Consider the following 22,757-nt stretch of genomic DNA (forward strand, 5'->3'; position numbering starts at 1 on the left):
CACATCCAGACCAAAGCAACAGTCGTCCATATTTAGAAAACATTAATTTTAATCAACCGAGAGAGCACAAGGTATGGGTTTTAGAGTGGAATGGGGAGATCTTTGGTACAAAATAATTTACACCAGCACTGTCCACACTCTAGCAGCACTGCGTTTAGCATGGAGGGAGGAGAAGACATAAAACTGAATGAACGGAAAGACAAAATAATTCGCCAGTTTGGAGGGAAAAACAATGAAAATGGTTTATAAGAAGCCAGCTTGAGTCCACATAAAGCAGCATGGGACAAATTATGCTGGCCTGGAACAGATGGTAATGCAGCACACATTATTACAGCAGGGACCAGCCCAGTGTCATAGTTGGAGCATTGAACTCTGGAGACCAGGGTTCAAATCCCAGCTTGGACATACAAACCCACAATGGCAAACCCCCTCTGAATAAACATGCCAAGAAAACCTCATGGTAGTGTCACCTTAGGGTTGCCATAAGTCGGAAACAACTGGAAGGCACACAACAGCAACAGAGGTGGGGGGCACCTTTGGACCAGTACAAACCAGTACGGCAGGGGCCACACTGCTGGTTGTTCTCCTCTGACAAATGGAGCTTCTCAGTTGAAGTCAAACAGAGACTTTTACATGGCTCAGGCCCAGCAAAACAGAGCCAGCAGTGCTTCAAGTGTTGGACTATGACTCTGGGGACTTGGGTTCAAATTCCAACTCGGCCATGGAAACTGAAGGGGTGACCTTGGGCAAGTGACACTCTCTCAGCCTTAGAGGATGGCAGTGGCAAACCATCTGTGAAGAGATGTGCCAAGAAAACCCTGTGACAGGGTCGCCATAAGCCAGAAACGACTTCAAGGCACACAACAACAAACAATAAAACCCTTATGGAGCAACAGAGCCAGGCCTGGACTCTTCTGTTTTGTGCCTGGCAAGAATGGCGGCGAGCACCTTATTATCACTTTTGGCCAGTAAATGGCGGAAGCTGAGGGACCCATTGTTTAACGAGACCCATTGTCTGAGAAATAAATAGGAGCTTGGCCAGGGCTTTTCTTTCCTAAATTCCCCGTCTCCAAAACATGTCAGGGAGAAGCGGCGGTGATAAATATCCGTTTATCTCTCGCTCCCCGTCAGCCGCCGCCATCACCGCTGCCGCCTGACTATCTGGGCCTCCATCTCGCCCGCCTCACCGTCCGTCAAGTAATTACGCCTCATGCCCGCTGTCCCTTCCTCGCTGGCATTGTTTGCTGCCTCGTTCGCCTCTATCTCAGCCTCTCATCTCCGACACTGGGCCATGAAAGGAAGAAGAAAAAGAGAGAAAATGGGAGCGAATATTGAGGGGAAAGAGACCCCTGTAAGGGCCACCGTGGTGCAATGGTTTCAGCGTTGGGACTAGGACAGTGATGGCAAACCTTTTAGAGACCAAACTGCAACCCAAAACCAGGGACATAGCCAGAATTTTGGGAAGGGGGGTCCAGACTAATTGCCACCATTATAATGGGACTTGGGTGCGGTGGCACAGCAGCACATACCATTCATTGTATCTAACGGAAGGGGGGGATCCAGACCCCCCCGGACCCCCCCCACTGGCTATGTCCCTGCCAAAACCCACTTATTTATCGCAAAGTGCAATAAGTACTAGGTTTCTAGTAATTAATTCTGTGCCGGGGCAATGGCACATGTGCCCACAGAGAGGGCTCCGAGTGCCCCCTCTGGCACCCGTGCCATAGGTTTGGCATGCCTGGACTAGGATGTTGGGAGACCAGGGTTCAAATCCTGGCTCAGCTATGGAAACCCGCTGGGTGACAGTTCAAAGATATAGCCGTGTTAGTCTGTAGAATCAGTTTATAGCTCAAGCAGGGACTCGAACCTTGATCTCCACAGTCATAGTCCAGCACTCAAGCCACTACACTACACTGGTTCTCAACTGTTGTTATTACTATATTATTTATTAGGATGGCAATGGCAAACCTCCTCTGAAGAAACTTGCCAAGGAAACCCTATGATAGGGTTGCCATAAGTTGGAAACAACTTGAAGGCACACAACAACAACAAATTGTTGTTATTGTTGTTGTCTGTCTATATGTGTATATACGTGTGTGTGTGTGTATACACATACACACACAGTGGGTCCTTGGTATACAGTGTGTTTTGGTTCCAGGAGCCCCGTTCTTAACAAAATTGGTGTATGTTCAAATCCCATTGAATACAATGCATGGTAAAAGAGTGTCCCTTATATAAAATGTCATAATCAAGGTTTGCTTTTTGGAATTCATATATTTTTCAAAATATTTTCAAGCCATGGATGCTTGAATCTGTGGATAAAAAATATGTGGAAGTGGAGGGCTGACTAGTGGGCCCTTGTTATCTGCTGGGGTTTGGTTCCAGGATTCCCCATGGATAACAAAATCCATGGATGTTCAAGTCCCACTAAATATAATGGCAGAGCAAAATGGTGTCTCCTATATAAAATGGAAAATCAAGGTTTGCTATTTGGAATTCGCAGTTTTTTGGAATATTTTCAAGCCGTGGATGCTTGAATCTGTGGATTAAAAATCCATGGATAAAGAGGTACGTGTGTGTGTGTGTGTGTGTGTGTGTGTGTGTGTATGACTGTTTCACTTTCCTTCCCTTATTGCCCTAAGGTTATTTTGCTGAATGGTCAATCCAGCCCGACTCAGGAGGAATAGCTGGAGTCTGCCAACCCAAGCCCCTGTTGCCTGAGACATCCGCCTCACTCTGCCCAATGGAAGAGCCGGCTCTGTGTTTTGCTCCTTTTGTCTCCGCCATCTTGTTTTCCTTTCTTCCCCTCCTCTTTTTGCCCTTTAGTTTCTCATCCCTCTTTCTTTCTGCACATCATGGCACCCTTTGCCAAGGGGGGTGCCTGGGCCTGTCTGTCACAGCTCCTGCGCCACGGGGTGTCAGTCCATTAGCAGGCACCGCAGGGGAAAGGGGCGCCAATTATCAGCACTTTAGCTGTTTCACGCTTGGGTGGAGGCTGCACCTTGAGGCGGAGAAAGAGAGAGGAGGGAGAGAGAAAGCAAAAGAATGAAAAAGTGGCAGTGAAGGAGTGCAGATGGCAAGTGATGCAGCAGAGGTCTGCAAGCATGTGGTGGTGGAGGGAGAAGCTCAGAGGAAAAGAAGAAAGTACATGACTACGAGGAAAGGAAAGACATGTCTTTTTAAAAGGGCAAAGAGCAAGGAGCAAAGAATGTGCAAGGAATGAGAATGAAAAGGTGTGGTGGGTGAAGAATTCAGAGTCTTAGCCCTGTTAGTCTGGAAAATCAGTATGCAAAGGGATTTTGTTGCACCTTTGAGACTAACTGTGTGGAAGAAGTTGTCGCATAAGCTGTCATAGACTTGGTCTAAGTCTAAGAAAGATTATGCTACAACTTCTTTCACACAGTCTCAAAAAGTATATTGTGCATTTTTCGTTAACCAATAAAGGTATCACTAGTTTTTTGTGGGTTTTTTGGGGCTATGTGGCCATGTTCTAGAAGAGTTTATTCCAGACTTTTTGTTGGCATCTGTGTCTGGCATCTTCAGAGAACAGATGCCAGAAAAACGTCAGGAATAAACTCTTCTAGAACATGGCCGCATAGTTAAAAAAAACCCACAAAAAACTATGGATGCTGGCCATTAAAACCTTGGATTTCACAAAGATATTACTGTTTGTTGAGTTTTTGACTGGATTTGCTGTATGGCCAAGACGGCTATCCCTGGATGATTACAGTCTCAGAAGATACTTCAAGATCTCTTTGCATGGTGTGCGAAGGAATAGGAGGAGGTGAGTGCAGGATGGGGCAAAAAGAAAGGACAAGAAATAGCAATGTAAAAGCCGAAAAGGAAGCAAGGAATTGAGAAAGGATCATGGAATGAACGCGGAGAAAGGGAGCAAGAGAAAGAATGCAAGTAATAATAGAAATGATTTGGTGGCATTTTTCAGAGAAACCAAGAATGAGTGAAGACGGCAGGGACTGAGGCCTGTGAAGAAAAGAAGGGAGAGAGGAAGACTAGCAGCAGAGTGAGAAAGCGAAGGCCAAAGAGGTCAAAGGAAACACGAATGGCTGGTTGATTGAGAAGAACATTGTGAAGTTAACACAAGGAGGGGTGAGAAGGGGGAAGGAAACGAGGAAGGAGGTAATGAGAAGGGACAGTGGATGAGTGTAGGAAGAGTGAGATCAAGGGAAACAGATGAAGAGATTAATATGGGAACAAGAGAATGATCAAAGTGATTTTATTTTTTAAAAAAGGGGATGGTGGGTGGCTGCAGCAAGGAGAAGGATGCAGGAAGGAGAAAGGGAGTGTGATGATGAACCAGTGCCAGGCCAAAGGAAAGAAGGGGGGAAAGAGCCCACCATGGAGAGATCCGGGGATGAAAGGAAGGAGGAGCATGTGTGTTCGCAATGCGCTCCACGCTCCTCTCCAAAAGTAATTAATATTCGTGTAGTGCTGGGCACAGAGGGGGCAGACCCGCCCTCCTCATTTGCATATAAATTAAACTACCAACAAAGACACTGCAGCCAGCAAAAGCAATCATAGCCCCAGCTCCCGCCAGCGCAGGCCGTGATGCCACCCCCTCCAGGCCTGCTGCCCCAGACAAAAGCCAGGGGTTTGCAGAATGGCGGTTGGCCCTGTGCAGAAACGTGGTGAGGCAGAGCCACGTCCTGCATGGACCTGTACCCAAATTCCTTCTGCACCTGTCAGACTGAGAACCCAGGAGCTGTGCACCCTTTTTGCTCAACTTTCTGTGTGAAACTTCTGCAGATTGAGATGTATTGAAACCTGCTGAAATCTCTGCTGGCCCCTCTCTTAAGAGAAACAGACATTGGTTTGCTTTTGTACCATCCACTGCCATAAAGTTCATTAAATGACTATAGGACCAGCTGTACCAGGAATGCCCTCGGGTTACTTGTGCCCTACCCACACCATGTTATTTTTATTAAAAAAAGAGAGAATGAACACTCCTGGAAGTCACCAGAAATGTCAATTGACCTTTCAAACAGATCGCAGGAAGCTAGGGGGGCAAAATGAGGACTTTTTGTTGTTGTGTGCCTTCAAGTCATTTCCAACTTAGGGTGACTCTAAGGCGAACCTATCATGAGGTTTTCATGGCAGAGAAGGTTTGCCATTGCTTTCCCCTGAGGCTGAGAGCATGTGAATTCCAAATAAGAATCCTTCCCCACATCGGTGCTACCAGAAAAGAGATCCCACTTAAACATTCGGAGCAGCTTCCTAACAGTAAGAACTCTTCAAGAGTGGAATGAATCTCCTCCTTTGGAGGTTTTTTTACCAGAAGCTGCATGGCCATCTGTTGAGAGTGTTTTGATTGTGTATTCCTGCATGGCAAGCGCTTGGATTGGATGGCCCTTGGGGCCTCTTCCAACTCTGTGATTCTGTGATTAAATGTTCCTTCAGTCCCCTCAGTTCTAACGTTGCAGAGAAGGAGATGCTGAAAACGGTTCACACTTCAAACTCTTATATTTGCTCTCTTCACAGTCCCTCGGTAATGTTGCCTGCCTCTTTTCCCTGGATGCCTAAATGTTTTTCTAAATGCTCACCTGAAGTTTTAAGTAACTGTCATGCTAGAAATCTGGGGACTGAAGGAAAATTTAGTGTGTGTGGGGGGGTAGAATCCTATTTTGGAAGGAGCAATGTTCTTATCTTATTTGGAAGGAACAATGCCTTTATGTTTGCTGCACTCGCATTTCCTTGGTAACTTTGTCGGCCCTTTTTCTTTCAATGCCTGAGCTGTATTTTAAAATGCTTAAGTGAAATTTTAAGTAATTTTAATGCTAGCAATTTGGGATCTAGAGGAAAAATTCATGCGGGGGAAGAATTATTTGGGGAGGCTTTAAATCAATGGTTTTCCAGGTGTTTTGAACATCAGCTGCCGAATTCTTAACCACAGTCCAAGCTGGCTGGAGTTTCTGGAAACTGAAGCCCAAAACATAAGGAGGGCCAATGTTTGAGATGATGCTCGTTGCTGATGTTGTTTACCTGCAAGTCATTTCCAATTTATGGCAAACCTGTCACAGGGTTTTTTTGGGGGGCAAGATTTGTTCAGAGGGGAATTGCTGTTACCTTCCTCATATCTGAGAGTGGGTTTCCATGGCTGATCAGGGATTTTGAACCCTGGCCTCTAAAGTCCAATGCTCAAGCCGCTAAAATAGGGCTGCTGTAGGCTTCTTAAACCTGATACACCTCATGCCTCAACATGTCTCAAATCCAGCCTTGAGTCCAACTGCTCTTTACAAGAATGCTGATTTTAGAACTGTCTCCTGAGTTTGCTTCTCCTTCTCCTTCTTCTTTCCCCTTTCCCTTCCTTTTCCCTTTTCCTTGTGTGTCATGCCTTTTTGGTTGTAAGCCCAAGGGCAGGAACTGTCCTACTGCTGATATTTGTAAGCTGCTTTGGAAGCCTTGTTGGTTAAATAGTATGGTGAAAAAAGAAATGCTTTAAATAAATACATAAATAAATAACTGGGTCTAATCTCCCTTTTAAAACCACTTAAGCCAGCGGCTAGAACTAGCAGCGAGTTCCATAAATTAATTCTGTCTTCTGTAAAGAAATATTTTATTTCGTATCTCTTGAGTCGGCTGCCAATCACTGGGTGACCCCGAGGTCCAACATTATGAGAGAGGAAGGGGGAAAATCCATTTTCCCCACACCATCCGTAATATTATAAATTGCTATCATGTTTGCTGCCTTTTTTTCCTGAGGTTTTTGTTTTCCCTCTGCACAAAGCAGCTTTGAAGAGGATCATAGCTGCTCCCATTTTACAGAGGGGAATGGAAAGAAAAATGGCAAGATTCCCAAGTCCAATTAATTTGGGGGACGAGCGAACCCAGAAATCCTAGTAAGTCATAGCCAACGTTTTGCTAAAGCATGGCGGCCAACAGGTTTGAATTTAAACCTTCCATCATCCCCAGCCAGCATGCCCATTCACTATATTAGTTGCAGTGATGGGAACTGTGGTTGACTAACAACAACATCAGCAATCTCAAAGGGGGCAGGGAGGGGGAGTTTTGTTTTGTACAAGGGCAGGAATGCGTCTTTTTTCCTTGGAGCTGGTGTAGCATTACAAACAGAAGGACAAATCCTGCAAAACATCCACTCCTTTCATTGTAATGTAGTGGTACTGAGTGCCCTGGTTGCTGCAAAGAACCAAAACTTACATTTGTTCTTTTCTGTTTTTCTCTGCCGGCCAGACGGAGGTATCCAGATGGATTGATTATGGAGCTTAGAGGATGGGTACTTATTTAGGGTGCGTGAGCATGTTTTCCATTTCTATCTTGCCTCAATAATATCACAAGATGTTTCTAGGGATGGGAATGATGCATACCTTCTCTTTCCTCCCTCCTTCCAGTTTGACCTGCTGGGCTTTATGTATTACAGGAGACATTTGGGGAAATAAATGTTTTTTTGGGTTATTTTCAAGAAAATATTATTTTCACCTGCTCCGCCTCCAGCACCAAAGTGGCGAAATGCTGCTGCCAAAGTGCCTTTACAGCACTTTTGCTCCAAGGTGTCATGCAATTCCAGAACTTTCTGAAGGGGCACAATTTTGCCTCATTTGCACCTTTGTGGCATTTTGATGTTCAAGCGGCAGGGAGAAATGTCAACCCCTGAGCATGAACACCTCCCATAAGTAATGATAGGGAGAAGAAAGAGTTAGAAAGACATTTTGCTAGCCTGGCTATGTTGAGTACCATTTTTCCTAAGTGGAATTGTGGAGGAGGAAAGGTATGGGGTGATAGGAAATTTAACAATGGAAGGAAGAATGGCTGCATCCATACTGCAGAAATAACCCAGTTTGACACCGCTTTAACTGCCATAGCCCTATGCTATGAAATTCTAGGATCTAGCCTTCTCTGTCAGGGTTCTCTGTTTTTTCAACAAACCACAATTCCCAGAAGTCCATAGCATTGAGCCATGGCAGTTAAAGTGGTGTCAAACTGGATTATTCCTGCAATGCGGATGCAGCCACATGGCAGTGGGGGTCAGCCTTAGAAAGCCTGAGAACATCAGTTCTCAATCCTGGAAAAGATGAAGCAATAAGAAAATGTTATGTCTGGGCATGTGCTGAGTGATAGTCAGTCCACACACATTTGGGGTTGAGAGAAAGGATTTCTTGGGTGGGTATTCTAGGTGTGCTGGAGCCATTAATCAATGGGAGTATATTGTGTACAAACATTTTATATTTTTATGTCTTATAGAAGAACATCTGCCATTTTTTGTGACTGCCAGTTTGCTAAAACTTTTCCTAGTTTCTATTATGGTTACTAGTGAAGTATAAAATAACTGGTAACAGTACACACTTCTCAGAAAAAAATCAGATTCGTTTTTTAAATCTAATTTAGTAAAATGAACTGGGATAGTCTGTGTTCCTTTTTGCAAAAGTATACTGGAACGTTTAAAAAAGAAACAACTTGGTGCAACATATTATAAAGAACATACTCTAGAATAGAGGAGGGTCAATGTTGGGATTTAGGGGGCTGTCTTGCCACCCCAGGAGATTTTGGGAGGGCCACACCTCCCAATGACTCCTAGCAGTTTATCTCATGGAACGGATCCCGTGCAGAAACTGTATTTAAACTAGAAAAAAACCCCGCAAAAGTGGGTAGATTTTCAGACGACGCTTGTGTGAAGACGAAATAATGCGACATTAACCCGAATGGAAAGTCGCCAAAACCAGCTCCTTTTTACTTTCGGGAACTTCCAAAAGTAAAAAGGAGTGGGTTTTGGCGACTTTCCGTTCGAGTTAATGTTGCATTATTTTGCCTTTACACAAACACGTCTGAAAAACAACCTGCTTTTGTGGGTTTTTTCCCTTCAGACTTTTAAATCCCATTTCTGCATTCAGCAATTTGCCTCTATGTAATAAACTCCCCAGAGAGCGTGGGGGTAATCCCTCCACTTTGGGCCTCTCTCTCGGCTGGTTTAGGCACCATTAGGCCTCCCTCCCCGGACACCTCTTTCTTGGACCTAAAATGGCTGGCAGAGGACAACAGCAACACAATTAGCGTACCCTCTAACATTTCACAGATGAAACTTGGGACGTGTGGCCAGGTATCATCAGAGTGTGGTCAATATGGCAAAGTTATTTGCAAGGAATATAACACATGCCACGAGAGGCTACAGTGGTTTGCTTTTGCGTGAGCCTACTGGGAAGGGCAAGATTCTGCATCCTCCTCTCCTCTCTTCCTTCTGAGTGAACTGAGTGTAAACTACTTTTGCACTTTGAGCACAGTTTGCAGCAACTGAAGTAAGCTGAAGACAGAAGAGAGAAACAGGGGTATTTTTAAAACAGAGGGAGAAATGGGATGACAGAGGATTAATTTGGACTGTCCCTGCCAACTCAGCACTAGGGGAAATTTGTGGAGAAAACTGGCACTGGGAGGCAGGGAGGCACATGTTTCCCACCAGCCACATTTTGTCCCCCCTTTCTCTTGTGGAAGGCTTGGGCCGGCCAGGAATTCAAGTATTTCTAATACTGCTTTTGAGTGAATCCAGCAAATCTCACCATGTCTGGTCAGCAGCTACACAGATACAAAAATAAATTTGCATTAGAACAGATTGTGGCAAAAGTGTGAGGAACAAGGACAGTGGCAAGAAAAGAGTGATGAAAGTTGCATCAACTTCAATGCAACAAGGCCGGGATCTACTTTTTAATGGGCTATTTGTTTTGTTTTGATATTAAGGAAGGCATGAGCCCAACAAAGGACCTTATCACACTAAATAAATCCCGCTCAGAAACGGGATTTTAGAAGTAGAAAAAACCTGAAAATGCAGGAGGTTTTTCATATGATGTTTCCGCAGAACAGAAAATAACACAAAAATAAAGCAAACATAAAGGGGAGGAACGACACCTTTTTACTTTTGAAACTTCCTGAAAGTAAAAAGGTGTCGTTTTTGTCCCCTTTACATTAACTTTCTGTTTCTGTTTTGCAGAAACGTCATGTGAAAACACACACACCCCTTCATTTGCAGGTTTTTCCTACTTTAAATCTACTTTAAATCCCATTTCTGAGCAGGATTCCTCTAGTGCGATAAGGTCCATAGAGTGTCTCTGTAGCATGTGCAAACTGCTCTCCTCTTGATACTGAGTTCCCATCCTTTAGGAATGAGCCATTTCCATAGGCAGGAGGCAAGTGTTGAGGCCCTACAGTCCTCTGTGCTACAGTAGAGATAAGACAGGAGACCCTGGCATGCCCAGGAATATTTCAGATCTTTTTTCAGAGTGGCATCCTGCTGTGTAGGAGTTAACAGAATTCAGGTAGCTGGCGGTGTTCTTAGCGGCCGCCATCTCTTTTGGCATCAGAGACAGCACCAAGACTAAGAGTCTGTGAACCAGGCAGGAACAAAAGATGAAACGCAGGCAGCAATAAGCCCTTGCGGTCTTCCTTGTCTTGATAGGATTGCCAGTCAGTCCACCGCTGAGCCGCAGTTGGGAAAAAGGCTGGGAATTTTGTTTTCAGGGCAGTTGGCAAGGAAAACAGAGGAGCAAAGATGTCCCTTGACAACACACACACTGCCTTTTCCTCCCTGCCTGCCCCTCTGGCTTAGATGGAAAGACATTTTTGCACTGGACACTAAGCAAACGCCAGACTTTGCCTGCAAATCTACTCTATCTTGTTGTCGCTCCCAAATCTCTATGTTCTAGCTGTCCCTCCTTGATAAGCAATGATCCCTAATTTCTGGTAAACATGGAGAGCTGAACTATCCTCATTTTAAAAATCGTGTTAGATTTGCTAGGTATGTTCTCCTTCAAGGCAGAGTCAAGCAACAAAACAGCCATGATCTCTAAGGTGGAAGGCTGCAAAGCAATCCTTCCGTGGTGAGAAATTGTTGGTGTTAACAGCACAGCTCTCTTTTCATCTAGATAATATCAGAGGGCTTAGTGCTCTCTTCCTCTATTATGTTCAACCTAGGTACCAGAATTTTGAAGGGCAACAGATGGCAGTGCTACCTCTTGAACATTTAAAGGGCTGTGCTCCCTTTTTCCACCAACATTTGGATAATTTCCTTCCCTTCTTCCACCGAAAACGATCCTTCGGAGATCACTGTATACCACAGTTCTAATAGCAGAATTCAGTTTTTGGTACCAAGTAGAATCAACTTCGCTTTTTCTGTATCTTTTAATCTGTCAAATTGTGTCCCACTCATCCCATATGCATATGTCACATACTTGCTTTTAAAAGATATTTTATAATAATATGATTATAGAATTGAAAGAGTCTCCAAGGGTCATCTGATCCAACCCACCACCCACAAATGCAGGAATTAAGGTTGCTAGGTGAAATACAGGACAGGGATTTTTCAATGGTTGTGTGAAAGATGGGGTTTCAACAGGAGTTGAAACAACATGTGCTGAAATTTCCCCCTTCTGCATAACTATTTAAGGTACAGGAGCCCTGTTTTGCATTTCACCTGGCAAACCAAGCAAGAGTCCACAGTTAAAGCATCCTCAAGATGGGGGCATCCAACTCTGCTAAAAAAAACTCCGACAAAGAAGAGCTCTCCACCCTCCGAGCCAGCCTATTTCATTGTCAAAAAGCTCTTTCTGTCAGGTTTTTCCTAATGTTTACTTGGAATCTCCTTTCTTGTCATTTAAATCTACTGGTTCCAGTCCTATTCTCTGGAGCTGCAGGTAACAAGCTTGCTCCATTTTCCACATGACAGCCCTTAGATGTTTCAAGATGGTTATCATATCACCACTCTGTCTTCTCTTCTGTAGGCTAAACATGCCCAGCTCCCTCAACCATTACTCATAGGACTCGGTTTCCAGGCCCTTTACCATCTTGGTTGACCCTCCTCTAAATACTCCCCAGCATGTCAATTTCCTTCTTAAACTCCAGTGACTGAAGATTTAATGCATCAAGGAAGGGGACAGCAATGCTTGCTTGTCCACGGCCCACAGATGGGAAGGAGAATTGCATAAGGATGAGTCTACCCTATTCAGACCCTCAATAGCAGATACGCTGAATTTTTTAGGCTTGGTAGTTGAACCCATCACCCTACATGAGCAAATAACTCCAGATCCTGTCCATTATAGTCTCTATGTCATTCACAACCCTGCTTTCCTTCCAGACTGGACTAGAGACTTGCTGGTAAGAGCTCTTACAAGCTGACACACATACATACAACTTCTAAACTCCTTAATTTTTTTTGGTTTTTTTAGAAAATAAATTGTTTATTATGAAATTATAACATGGATGTCCCCACCTGACACCGATTATGCCTTAGCTCCCTAGAATAAAATTGTCCTGGATATGTAAAGTCCCAGTGTGGTATCAGAAGAGGAGGGCTTTCTATCCAGAGGGCAGAGTCCAGGTCCAAACCTCCACCTGCGTTGCCACTTCCATGAAGATCCTGGGAGCCCAAATGGGAGGGTGAGGTCAGATCCCCCGCCTTGGCTGACCAGTTCCACTGTCAGGGCCTGGGGTGGTCTGCAAGTTGAATGAGAGGTAAATCCATGCTGGCAAGACTGAATTGTTAGGGTCTGGGTAGGCAGGGAGTTTGGTACCAAAGGTTTCTGGGAAAGAATGAATGCATAGCGTATTTTATACAGGAGACGGGGGAAAGGGAGAAAACTAAACATAATAACATAACACGGCACAAATACAGTAAAAAAAACAACAACCAAGAACTCAGGCTATGAAACCAAATGATATGAACAATAAGTGGGGAAGGAGGAAGAAAATGCCTTGAAAAGAAAAAGATGAAGATTCAGAGATGCGGAGGTAGTATTACAGAAAATCATTCAGAGAGCCTTAATGGAATGGAAGAAAATAAAAAATGGAAAGAAAGTGCAGAGGGTAGGCAAGAGACAGATCAAGACTCTGAGATAAAAGGGAGGGAAAGGAAGGGAAATATAACCAAAACAATTTAAAGGCAAAATGGAAGAAATTAGTTTGACTGAAAACAATATCGCAAAACAACAATAGGCAGGTACGCAGGAAGGCATTTGGAGAGAATGAGTTGAGGCAAACAAGAAGAGCACACTGAAGGACAAGTTCTAATAGAGAATGGATAAGTCAACTGAAAAGGAAAAATAAAAATAAAAAACAAATTGGAGCTTGGGGGAAATTTTTTGGGGGGATTGCAACTCCCAGATCCCCTAGCTAGCATGACCAGGGGCCATGTTGGCTTGGGGATTCTGGGAATTGCATTCCTCCTAGTAATTCTTCCCAAGCTCTGCAAGCAACACATAAAGGACCAAGAGGAATCAGAAGGCTGCACTCTTCCATGGATGTCCCCTCCTTCTGTCAGATCTCTCAGGTAGGAGGTGGCCCTTCCGGGGCACCGTAGAGCTCAGCAAGTGTTCGGAACAGCGGGCCCCATTCTTCCAGGTACTCATATCCGCCTGCATCACTGTCCCCAGCACATGAGGAGCCGGGGGAACTGAGAGAGCCTGCGGAGGAGCCTTGCCCCTCATAGCCGTACACCTGGATGGAGTCATATGGAGGGACAGAAGGGTCGGCATCCACCTCGCTCAAGCGGGCCGCCAAAAAGCTGGCCACGTCATGGGGCTGAGGGGGCACCCGGGTGGACAGGGAAGGTGGGAAGTGCGGGCGGGGCAGGACGTCCCGCCGGAGGAGACGCCGATGCTGCGGTGGTGGTGGAGCAGCGTCCGGGTTCTGCAAGGCGGCCATGTCGAAGGCCTCTGTGTCCTCTTCGCCTCCACCCTCGTCGTCATAAGTGATGATGTTCTCACGGACATCCTCTTCCTCAAAGGGTAGCAGCGCAGCCTGCTTTTGCCTCCGGAGGGCGACAAACAGCAACACCAGGGCTGGACGGGCATGTATGAGTACAGAAGGAAGAGAAAATGGATGCAGAAGGACAAACATTACCATGATGGGACAGCTGCTGGGCACCCATTTGACATGCCCCAGTTGCTTCTCTATATCCTTTTTGGATGTTTCTTGGGGAGGCCAGTGCTGGCATGGCAATTCCCAAAACCTCAGTGGCTCAAACCTGCCTTTCTCTAAGCCTCCCACTCAATTTTGACACCCCTCTTATACCCTCCCCTAATTGTGGGCTCTCCTTTTCAAGCTTATGACTTACAATGGGGCAGACAAACTACAATCCATGGGCCCTATGAGAGGGTACTGTAATTTTTTTGCGGCTTTCATCCATAGATGAATTTGCTGTTCCTGTGTGAAATTTCAGTGGCCCAGCAGCTATGGCAGCAACAAAAAATCCCACATTTTAAAGGTAAAGCAAAGCACACAGTCCTAAAACTATTTATTTTAAAGTAAAAGGCTTCCCCCAACCCCCGGCCACCATACCATTTAGTTTCAGTAGTCCAGCAGCAAATGCACTGCTGCAAGGGCAAGGGGGAATGTCCCTAAGCAGGGGAGAGGATGTGTGCCCCATGCCAGAAGTTGTCCATCACCCTGACTCAGAAACTCAATACCGCAAGAATTCTTACGACCATGGCACAGAGGCACACACTTTATGATTCTCACCCTGAAAAATCTCATCCCCTCACACAGTTTCTGGAAAACCACCTTGACAATTCAAAGGTGTTGGTGGAGAGCCATCCAAGGATGTGCACACCTCTCCTACATTTGCTGATCCTTCTCCACCATCATTCTGCAAACCTTCCCCAGACTCTCAAGCTCCTACCTCTGCCACCAATACATAGCCCTTCTGTGTCCTTTCTCACCAAGCAGGGTGCCCACGCAGGCAAGGATGGCAAGCAAGGCGCCGGTGCTGAGGCCAGCAGGTGATCCCAGGGCCTCAGGCCCACAGGAGTGCATAGCCCCGTCCCGGCGACACCGGCAAATGCTCACAGTCAGCGTTGGGGAACCTGTGCGAGTGGGGGAACCACCATCCACTAGTTCCAGTGGTACCAACAGGAATGTCCCCTGTGCAAGCAGACGGCCAGCCCGGAGTAGCAAGGAGGCAGAGTTATCTGGAAAGAAGATTCAAGAGAGAAGAGTGAGTATAGGTCATAATCAAATTATAGCCCAGCCTTGGAGTTTAAGTATGAAAAAAAAAATGTACCAGCATCACCCCAAATATTTTACCAGTATACATGTGACCCAGAATTTACATGGCTCTGTGTTCACATGGACAGTTTAATGACCCTTTAAAGCAGTGATTCCCAAACTTTGATCCTCCAGGTGTTTTGGACATCATCTCCCAGGAGCCCCAGCCAGTTTGGTCAACAGTCAGGAATTGTGGAAGCTGAAGTCCAAAGCATCTGGAAGACAAAGGTTTGGGAACCACTGCTTAATGCAATGTAACTCTCATTCTTTAGTGACTAAGCAAATGGCCTCAGTTGGGCAAACACACAAAAGAGCAAGCCCTGAGTATCGTGTACAATTCTTGGTACAGATTTCAGCATCTCTCAAATTCTTGACAAAGTCTACTTTTCCTTTCTTTCTAAAGGACAAGTCCATATCGAAATTTGTTTGAAACTGTACAGGCCAAGCACACCACCATATGTATAAAAAAGATATTTAAACCCCTCACCCTTGTTGTCTCTCACAGTGACATTGGGTTCCCTTGTCCCAGCCGGGGAGCGAATGATGATGCGGCTCACATTCCCATCTTCATCTCGATCCACTGCCCGGATCAGCTGTACCAACTGGCCAAAGAGGGGAAAACAAAAGATGAACAAGAGTGACTTTGGTCTATCTCACTATAGACCACTGCCTTCCCAGATCAAAGGTTCTGGGGCTTACTGACCTGGCCAGGTGCAGTATTATCGCAGACGAAGGGCTCGTAGCTGTGCTCCAGTTGGGGCGGATTATCATTAACATCCAGGATCTGGATGGCCACTTGGACATGAGAGGCCTGCGTAGGGCTGTCTGAGAGCAAGAGCAGGAGTGGGGGAGTGACATGTAGCCCGCACGCATCACAATCCAATAAAGGCAAAGCCATGTGTGATGCACCGTAATCCCACAGGGGAATGATATACAAACAATACACAGCCAGCGTGCGTTTAACAGTGAGGCGATGCATGATTAACCAAGGCCCAGAGGAGAAAGAAATCCATCCACGTAGGAGAACCGTACAGGTTATGCATCACAGACCATGCATTTCCATGTGACAAACACAAAATCCAGTTGCAAAGATTTACATGAGAGAAAAAGAATGTGAGAGAGAGAAAAGGATAAATAACACCCAGGCAGAAAATAATTGCAACCAAGAAGTGGTACAGAAATAAAAATGAAAGGTATAGAAACATTTCAGCCATTCAGAACACACATGTATGTATACAACATATGTGCACAGACACATACCCATAAGATTCAAGACAATAGCACGTGAACCATATTTGTGTCCAGCCCAGCCACAATGCAATGACCCAACACCCAACCATCAGACACATGCAAAATTGCAAAGCCATAACAAAATACACAAACCATCCACCCCACAATACAGAATTGGTGAGCAACCCACACACATATCGTGTACGGTCATGACAAGTGGGAGGTGATGGCGAGACATATGACCAATATGGCAGAAGGATGCAAGGAAGTCAGTAAGTACAAAGCCAAAGCGAGAAAGAAATACACCAAATGTGGAGAATTACACAGTGTTGCATCAAGGAGGTGTTGGAGGGCAGGGAGAGAAAGAGAAAAAAAGAATGAGTAAATATTTGCTTATAGGTAAATTTTATGACTCTGGAGACCAGAGTCCGATTCCCAGCTTGGCCGTGAAATCCAGTGGGTGACCTTCACCAAGTCACTCTTCCTCAGCTTCAGAGGATAGCAAAGGCAAACCTCCTTTGATGAAATCTTGCCAAGAAAACCCCATGATAGGGTTGCCTTAGGGTCGCTATAAGTCAGAAACGACTTGAAGGCAGACAACACACAAACACACACAATGGGGAAGCCTGAGCCACTTGTGCCCACCCACCCCCTGGCACTTCCCATCTGCTCCACAGAACCAAACCCACCTGTCCCTTACCAAGTTCAGTCGCCACTACAGTCATGTTATGCCAGGGCAACACCTCCCGGTCAAGAGGCACCGAGGTGAGAATCGTCCCATCCTGGGGGTTGATGCTGAAATACCGCTCGGGATCCGTGGGTGGCAGGATGGAGTATCTAGAAGATGGGGGGGAACCTGGGGTATCAGGTTGTCGTGGCAACCAGGTATAAATGGAGTAACTGTAACTTCACGGACACCACGCACACAACAACAACAAAGCTCAGATCCCCCAACCATGGCACTCCCACCCCGCTCCTGCAGTGCCCTCTGCCATTACCGGATGACACTGCTAGGAGAATCTAGATCCACAGCCGTCACCTTGCCCACAAGGGTTCCTGGAGGGCTATTCTCGTAAACGGCGAGATGGTACTCAGGGCGGGAGAAGGCCGGAGGTTCATCAGCGTCCTCCACCGTAATACGGACAGTAGCAACGTCCTTGAAGGGGCCCTTGCGGATGTACTGGGGGTCGATGAGGGTGTTGGTGGCTTCCACTCGGAAGGTGTAAGAGCGGCGGGATTCAAAATCGAGGGGCTGGGGTGGTGGTTCAGGAGAAGAAAAGGAGGATATGAATAAGAAAATGATATCCCAGGTGGTCAGTGTTTGGACAAGGCAGGGGCATGTGTTATTTTGGGAGGAGATCAGAATGACAGCAAATGACAGGACAATGTCTTGGAGACTTCTTGTCAAGAGAAAAAAGGAATCAAGTGACAGCTCCTGAAGAGGCCATAACTAAAGTCCATGATTGTAAGGCCTAACCGGTTGGTCCACTATATAAGCCTGGCAGTTAAGGTACCCCCAAGCCCCATTTCCTAAGTATTTTGTTAGGGACCACTGCTTCCTGCCAGGAGTTTTTCCACCCCCTTTGCTTGGACCATCTTTATCAGCCTCAGCTCCCAACTTCTGTTGTCCTTGGGCAGTGGCACCACTAGGGTTGGCCTCACTTGGTATAGTAAATCATGGTGTCACCTCTCCATTGGCCTCCTCCCATACCACAACATACAGAATCCGTATGTTTTTATAGTAATATATCCAGGGATAGCCATGTTGCCATATAGCAAAGTACAAAAACGTACAAAAACAAGGTCCCAAACCATTACAGTCGGCCCTTCTTATACACGGATTTCTTATACACAGATGCAAGCATCCACGGTTTGAAAATGTTCAAAAAAAGTATACATTTCAAATACCAAACCTTGATTTTCCATTGTTTATAAGGGACACCATTTTACTATGTCATTATATTTAATGGGACTTGAGCATCCACAGATTTTGTTATCCACGGGGGATCTTGGAACCGAACCCCAGCATATAACAAGGGTCCACTATACATAGTTCCATGTGGTTAAAGTGAACATTTGGTAAGATGTGATTTTTTAAAAAATTAAAGAATAATTGAAAAATATATACTTTTAAAAAACCTGAGCCTCACCCCCCACATACCATCTCTTCCGCTGAGCTCCAGAGTTTTAAAGGGGAGCAGGCAAATGCCACAGCCTGTTTCTGCCAAAAGGCAGATGTTTGGGAAGCAGTGGTGTCACCCAACTTTAGGGTATCAATCACCTGGTGTGGTCTGCATCCCTGCATCCCCCTAGTGATGCCCCGGTCCTTGGGACAGACAGGAGAAAACCATGAGAGTAACAAAGACAGGAATCACAAATGTCTAATTAATCCCTGGCTTTAGTGAGAAAGGAGTCCTTTCCACCCACCTTTTTGACTGTGATGATCCCATCCTGCCCTAGCGAGTCCGTATGAATGGCAAAGGCCTCGGCTCCGTCTCCTCCATCCAGGATGCTATAAGCCATCAGGGCATTCTCCCCTTCATCTGGGTCATGTGCCCGTAACCGTCCCACCGCAGAGCCAGGAGGTGCCGTCTCCACCACAGAAAACTGGTAGGAGCCTAAGAGAGTGGGAATAGGAGTTAGGACTCACATAGGAAGCATGCATGCACATGTGAGAGAATGACGGTGTGACAACTCTGCCCTTACCAATGCTGCACCCACACCTGTACCCACTATGCCATGGTGACCTCTAATTTCGGGAGCATCTCCTACCATCGACTCTTGTCCTTAGGACTCTTCCTTGCATGATGTGGAAATCCCTTGGGGGCTGAGTGGAGATCCATGTGCCTTATGGCCGAACATCAACACACAAAAGAGTGGCTATGTTAGCCTCCATCCCAAGATGTCAAAGCCCCTGGTCCTTTATTTGCCCTTCATTCTGGATTTAGGTACAAAATGAGTGCTCCTCCAGATGAGGCAAGTGTGTTAAGAAATTGCAGTATTTGTTGCCGTAGTCCTCTGTTTTAAAACAACCCAATGATGTTTCTGTTTCCCTGGATTGTTTTCTGACAAATCCTGGCACCAGCTGCAACATTTATTCCCACCCTCAAGAGGGTTTCTTTTAAACTCTGAGACATATGGGAACAATATCTTCTCTTCTCCTTATTATTGGTTTTGTTTGTGGGTTGCTGGTTTTTTTTGTCGTTATACCAAAAGGGCACTTTTGAACTATAACTTGGTGGTGGTGGTGGGGGTGTTAATACAGAGAAGAACAAAATTTATTGTTCAAATCACAGTATCACCTTAGCAAACCATGGCCAATTGTTTTATGGACTGCAACATCCTTGATCTCTCATGATTGGCTATGCTGACTGGGTCTTATAGGAGGTGAATATGTATTAATTCATAACCAACGTTTCTAAAACATTTACAGGGTGACAATGCTTATATAACATTTCAGAATGGACATTAATTCTTCCAAGATCTTTTCACTGTTGGCTTAAGGTATTAAAGTATTTGGCTTGGATGCTTATTTGGGGTTATTTGTTTGCCTGTGATATAGATTTGCTAAGAATGGTAACATCAATACTGTCAGGATACTGCATGCTGTCTATTTATGAGCTTTGTGATTTCGTATATATTATTAAATTTAAAATGTTTCATAATGTCAGGCTGTACAGCGGAACTATAAATTGAAAAATCAGATTAGAAGGTAAAATCTGTCCTCAGTACTGCTTGCATCTCCCTCTTGTTAGGAATACCATTTTAAGAACCATTTAAAGCGACTGGCATTTTCTTCGGAGTAAACCATACTGAACTCAATGAGACTTACGTCTGAGTAGACTTTATAGGACTGAGCTGTAAGGGTTTGGTTGAACTTGAGTAAACTTGTAGCTCTTATGGATTTATATTTTATGGATTTACCAGGTGTATTCAAGGTCTCGGGATCAATTTTGGGGGGGTCTGTTGGAGATCACATATACATCCCAAGCTAGAAACCTACTTCTAGTTTCATTTTAAAATAGATATATAGTTACCCCTCCTAACTCACGGATCTGGGATCCACGCCCTCAAATATCCGCGGAGGGGCGACCTCCGCTATTTCTAATGGTGCCTTTAGGCTATATGTATAAGGTCTATGTTGTTGTTGTTGTGTGCCTCCAAGTCATTTTAAACTTATGGTGATCCTAAAGTGAAACTATTACCGTTTTCTTGGCAGTTTATTTAAAGGGAGTTTACCATTGCCATACTCTAAGGTCGAGAAAATGTGATTTGCCCAAGGCCAACCAGTAGGTTTTTATACGTAACATAAATGAATTTTGCGTTTAGACTTGGGCATCATGTCCACAATATCCCATTATATGCGTATGTGCAAATACATGTATTCCAAAATCCTAAAACCATGAAATCCAAAACACTTCTGGTCCCAAAGTGGGAAGCTCAACCGTAGCTTCAGTTTAAAACATTAACATGCAAAATGCATCTGAGGAAGTAGACTAAAGTCTACAAAAGCTCATGCTGCCAACTTCTTTCTTTAGTTAGTCTTAAAGGTGCTACAAGATCTCTCTACATACTGATTCTACAGACTAACACGGCTATATCTTGAATTAACATGCAAAATTAGGCAAGACATTGGGAGTTTTCCCCCTTTGTTTTAAGTCTTGCCTTGATGCAACAAGACGACCTTAGACCACAGGCCTTGTTTAAATCTGAACTGGCTGGAAGTGCCTCTTCCTTCTCTCTTACACAAAAATAGGACCCATCATCCTACCCACAAGGAGAGTCCTCCCCACGGCTAGCCAACCCTTTCCAACTTACTCTGTGGGAAGCGGGGTGGGTTGTCATTGACATCGCTCAGGGTGACGGTAACAGTCGTGCTTCCAGAAAGCCCCCCAGCGTGGCCCCCCATGTCCTTGGCTTGCACCACAACCAGGAATTCCTGTTGTGTTTCCCGGTCCATGTTGGGGGTTGCAGTCCGGATCACACCTGCTCATTGTGGGGAGAGCAAAAGGATCATCAGAGAGGAAAAGAGAAAGATTGAGAATGGCAAAAGGGCTGGAAAATGAACTGGAAGAGATGGATTCTTCCATTACCACCCTCTGTTATATTCCCTTTCCATAGTCAAAGTGAGCATCTACATGTAGAACTAATGCAGTTTGAGACCACTTGAAGTGCTGTACCTTCATCCTATCGAATCATGGGCTTTGTACAAGGTCTTTAACCTTCTCTGCCAAAGAGGGTTGGTGCCTCACCAAACTAAAAATCCCAGGATTCTGTAAGTGTGAACCCATAGAAGCTAAAGTGGTGTCAGAGAGCACTATTTCTCCAGTGTAGATGCACCTATAGTTTGCCCCACCTCAAGGGGACAGGGAAACCAAGGGAGAAACTATGAGCATGGAATGGCCAGCCAGACACCCAGCTGGGGGTCATGAAGTTGGAATGGATAAATGGAAGACAAACAGTTGATCCAACTAGAGATATGGGGTGGGAAAATGTCTGTAGAAGATTTTCCAAAATAGAGTTTTATTGGGGGGATTCTAATGCTCTATTTCTCCATGGAAAATTGTCCACATCATTTATATCATATTGTATGTCATATACCATATGATATCAATCATACCCTCCAACATTTCACAGGTGAAAATTGGACACATTTGGCCAAGCAATATCAAAGTGTGGTCAAGAAGGCCAAAGTTGTGAATGGGGAAGAACAGGCAAGCTAGGAGAGGCTGCAGAAGTGTGCTTTTGCCTGAGCCTACTAGGAAGGATGAGATTTCTCCATCTCCTCTCCTCTCCCTCCTGCTGAGTTAACTGAGTGCAAACCATTTTTACATTTTGATCTCAGCAGCAGTTAAAGTAATATAAAGGGAAAAAGTGGGAGGAGGAGGGAAAAACTGGGACATCTTCAAAGCAGCTGAAACAGTGGGAGGACAGAGGATTAACTGGGACTGTCCCTGCCAAACCTGGTCAGTTGGAGAGTAGGATTTTGTTGTTGCTGTGTGCCTTACAGTTATTTCTAATTTATGGCAACCCTAAGTTATCCTTGTACAGGGGTTTTCTTAACAAGATTTGTTCTGAGCCATGTTGCTATTGCCTTTCTCATAGCTGAGAGAGTGTGACTTGGCTAAGGTCACCTGTTGGATTTCCATGGCTGAGCAGGAATTCAAACCCTGGACTCCCAGAGGCCAAGTCCAACCCTCAAGCCACTGTACAATGATGGTTCATTGCACTCAGAGACACAGATACAAAAGAGTTGTCTAGGCTGTTGTACTTGCACTCAATCACGTTAGATGAGCCAAATGCAGCATGTGAAATTCTAGTTATTCTTCTAAGCACTGACAAACTATAATGTTCAGATGACTAGACTAACAAACAAATGCGATGCTAATCGTGCTTCTGTTTCACAAAATCTATTGCTTCCCAATCGGTCACAAGTACAAGTAGGCAAGACAAAATGTGACAGGTTGCCTGTACATAAATAATAATAAATCGTCATAAATCGTGCAGAGAGTGATTGAGTGACACTGAAGTCA

General features: G+C 45.1%; 1 protein-coding gene across 3 annotated transcripts in view; it reads right to left on the reverse strand.

Annotated features, from left to right (window-relative positions):
• Window positions 1–11,222: 11,222 nt before the first annotated feature.
• The window catches only part of LOC149304200 (cadherin-24-like), a 34,986-nt gene continuing 23,451 nt past the window's right edge, over window positions 11,223–22,757 (reverse strand). For all 3 annotated transcript variants that reach the window (XM_089479584.1, XM_089479585.1, XM_089479587.1), the window contains exons 5-12: window positions 21,043–21,210; window positions 18,652–18,842; window positions 17,223–17,476; window positions 16,925–17,061; window positions 15,698–15,819; window positions 15,482–15,596; window positions 14,670–14,918; window positions 11,223–13,790 (exon numbers count right to left, since the gene is read on the reverse strand). In XM_089479584.1, coding sequence (XP_089335710.1) covers window positions 13,276–13,790; window positions 14,670–14,918; window positions 15,482–15,596; window positions 15,698–15,819; window positions 16,925–17,061; window positions 17,223–17,476; window positions 18,652–18,842; window positions 21,043–21,210 — 1,751 coding nt within the window. In that variant the 3' untranslated portion in view covers window positions 11,223–13,275. The remainder of the gene's footprint in view (window positions 13,791–14,669; window positions 14,919–15,481; window positions 15,597–15,697; window positions 15,820–16,924; window positions 17,062–17,222; window positions 17,477–18,651; window positions 18,843–21,042; window positions 21,211–22,757) is intronic.

Source organism: Sceloporus occidentalis, unplaced genomic scaffold, assembly GCF_023333645.1.
Source record: "Sceloporus occidentalis isolate IW3139 unplaced genomic scaffold, rSceOcc1.0.p SCAF_14, whole genome shotgun sequence".
NCBI lineage: Eukaryota > Metazoa > Chordata > Lepidosauria > Squamata > Phrynosomatidae > Sceloporus > Sceloporus occidentalis.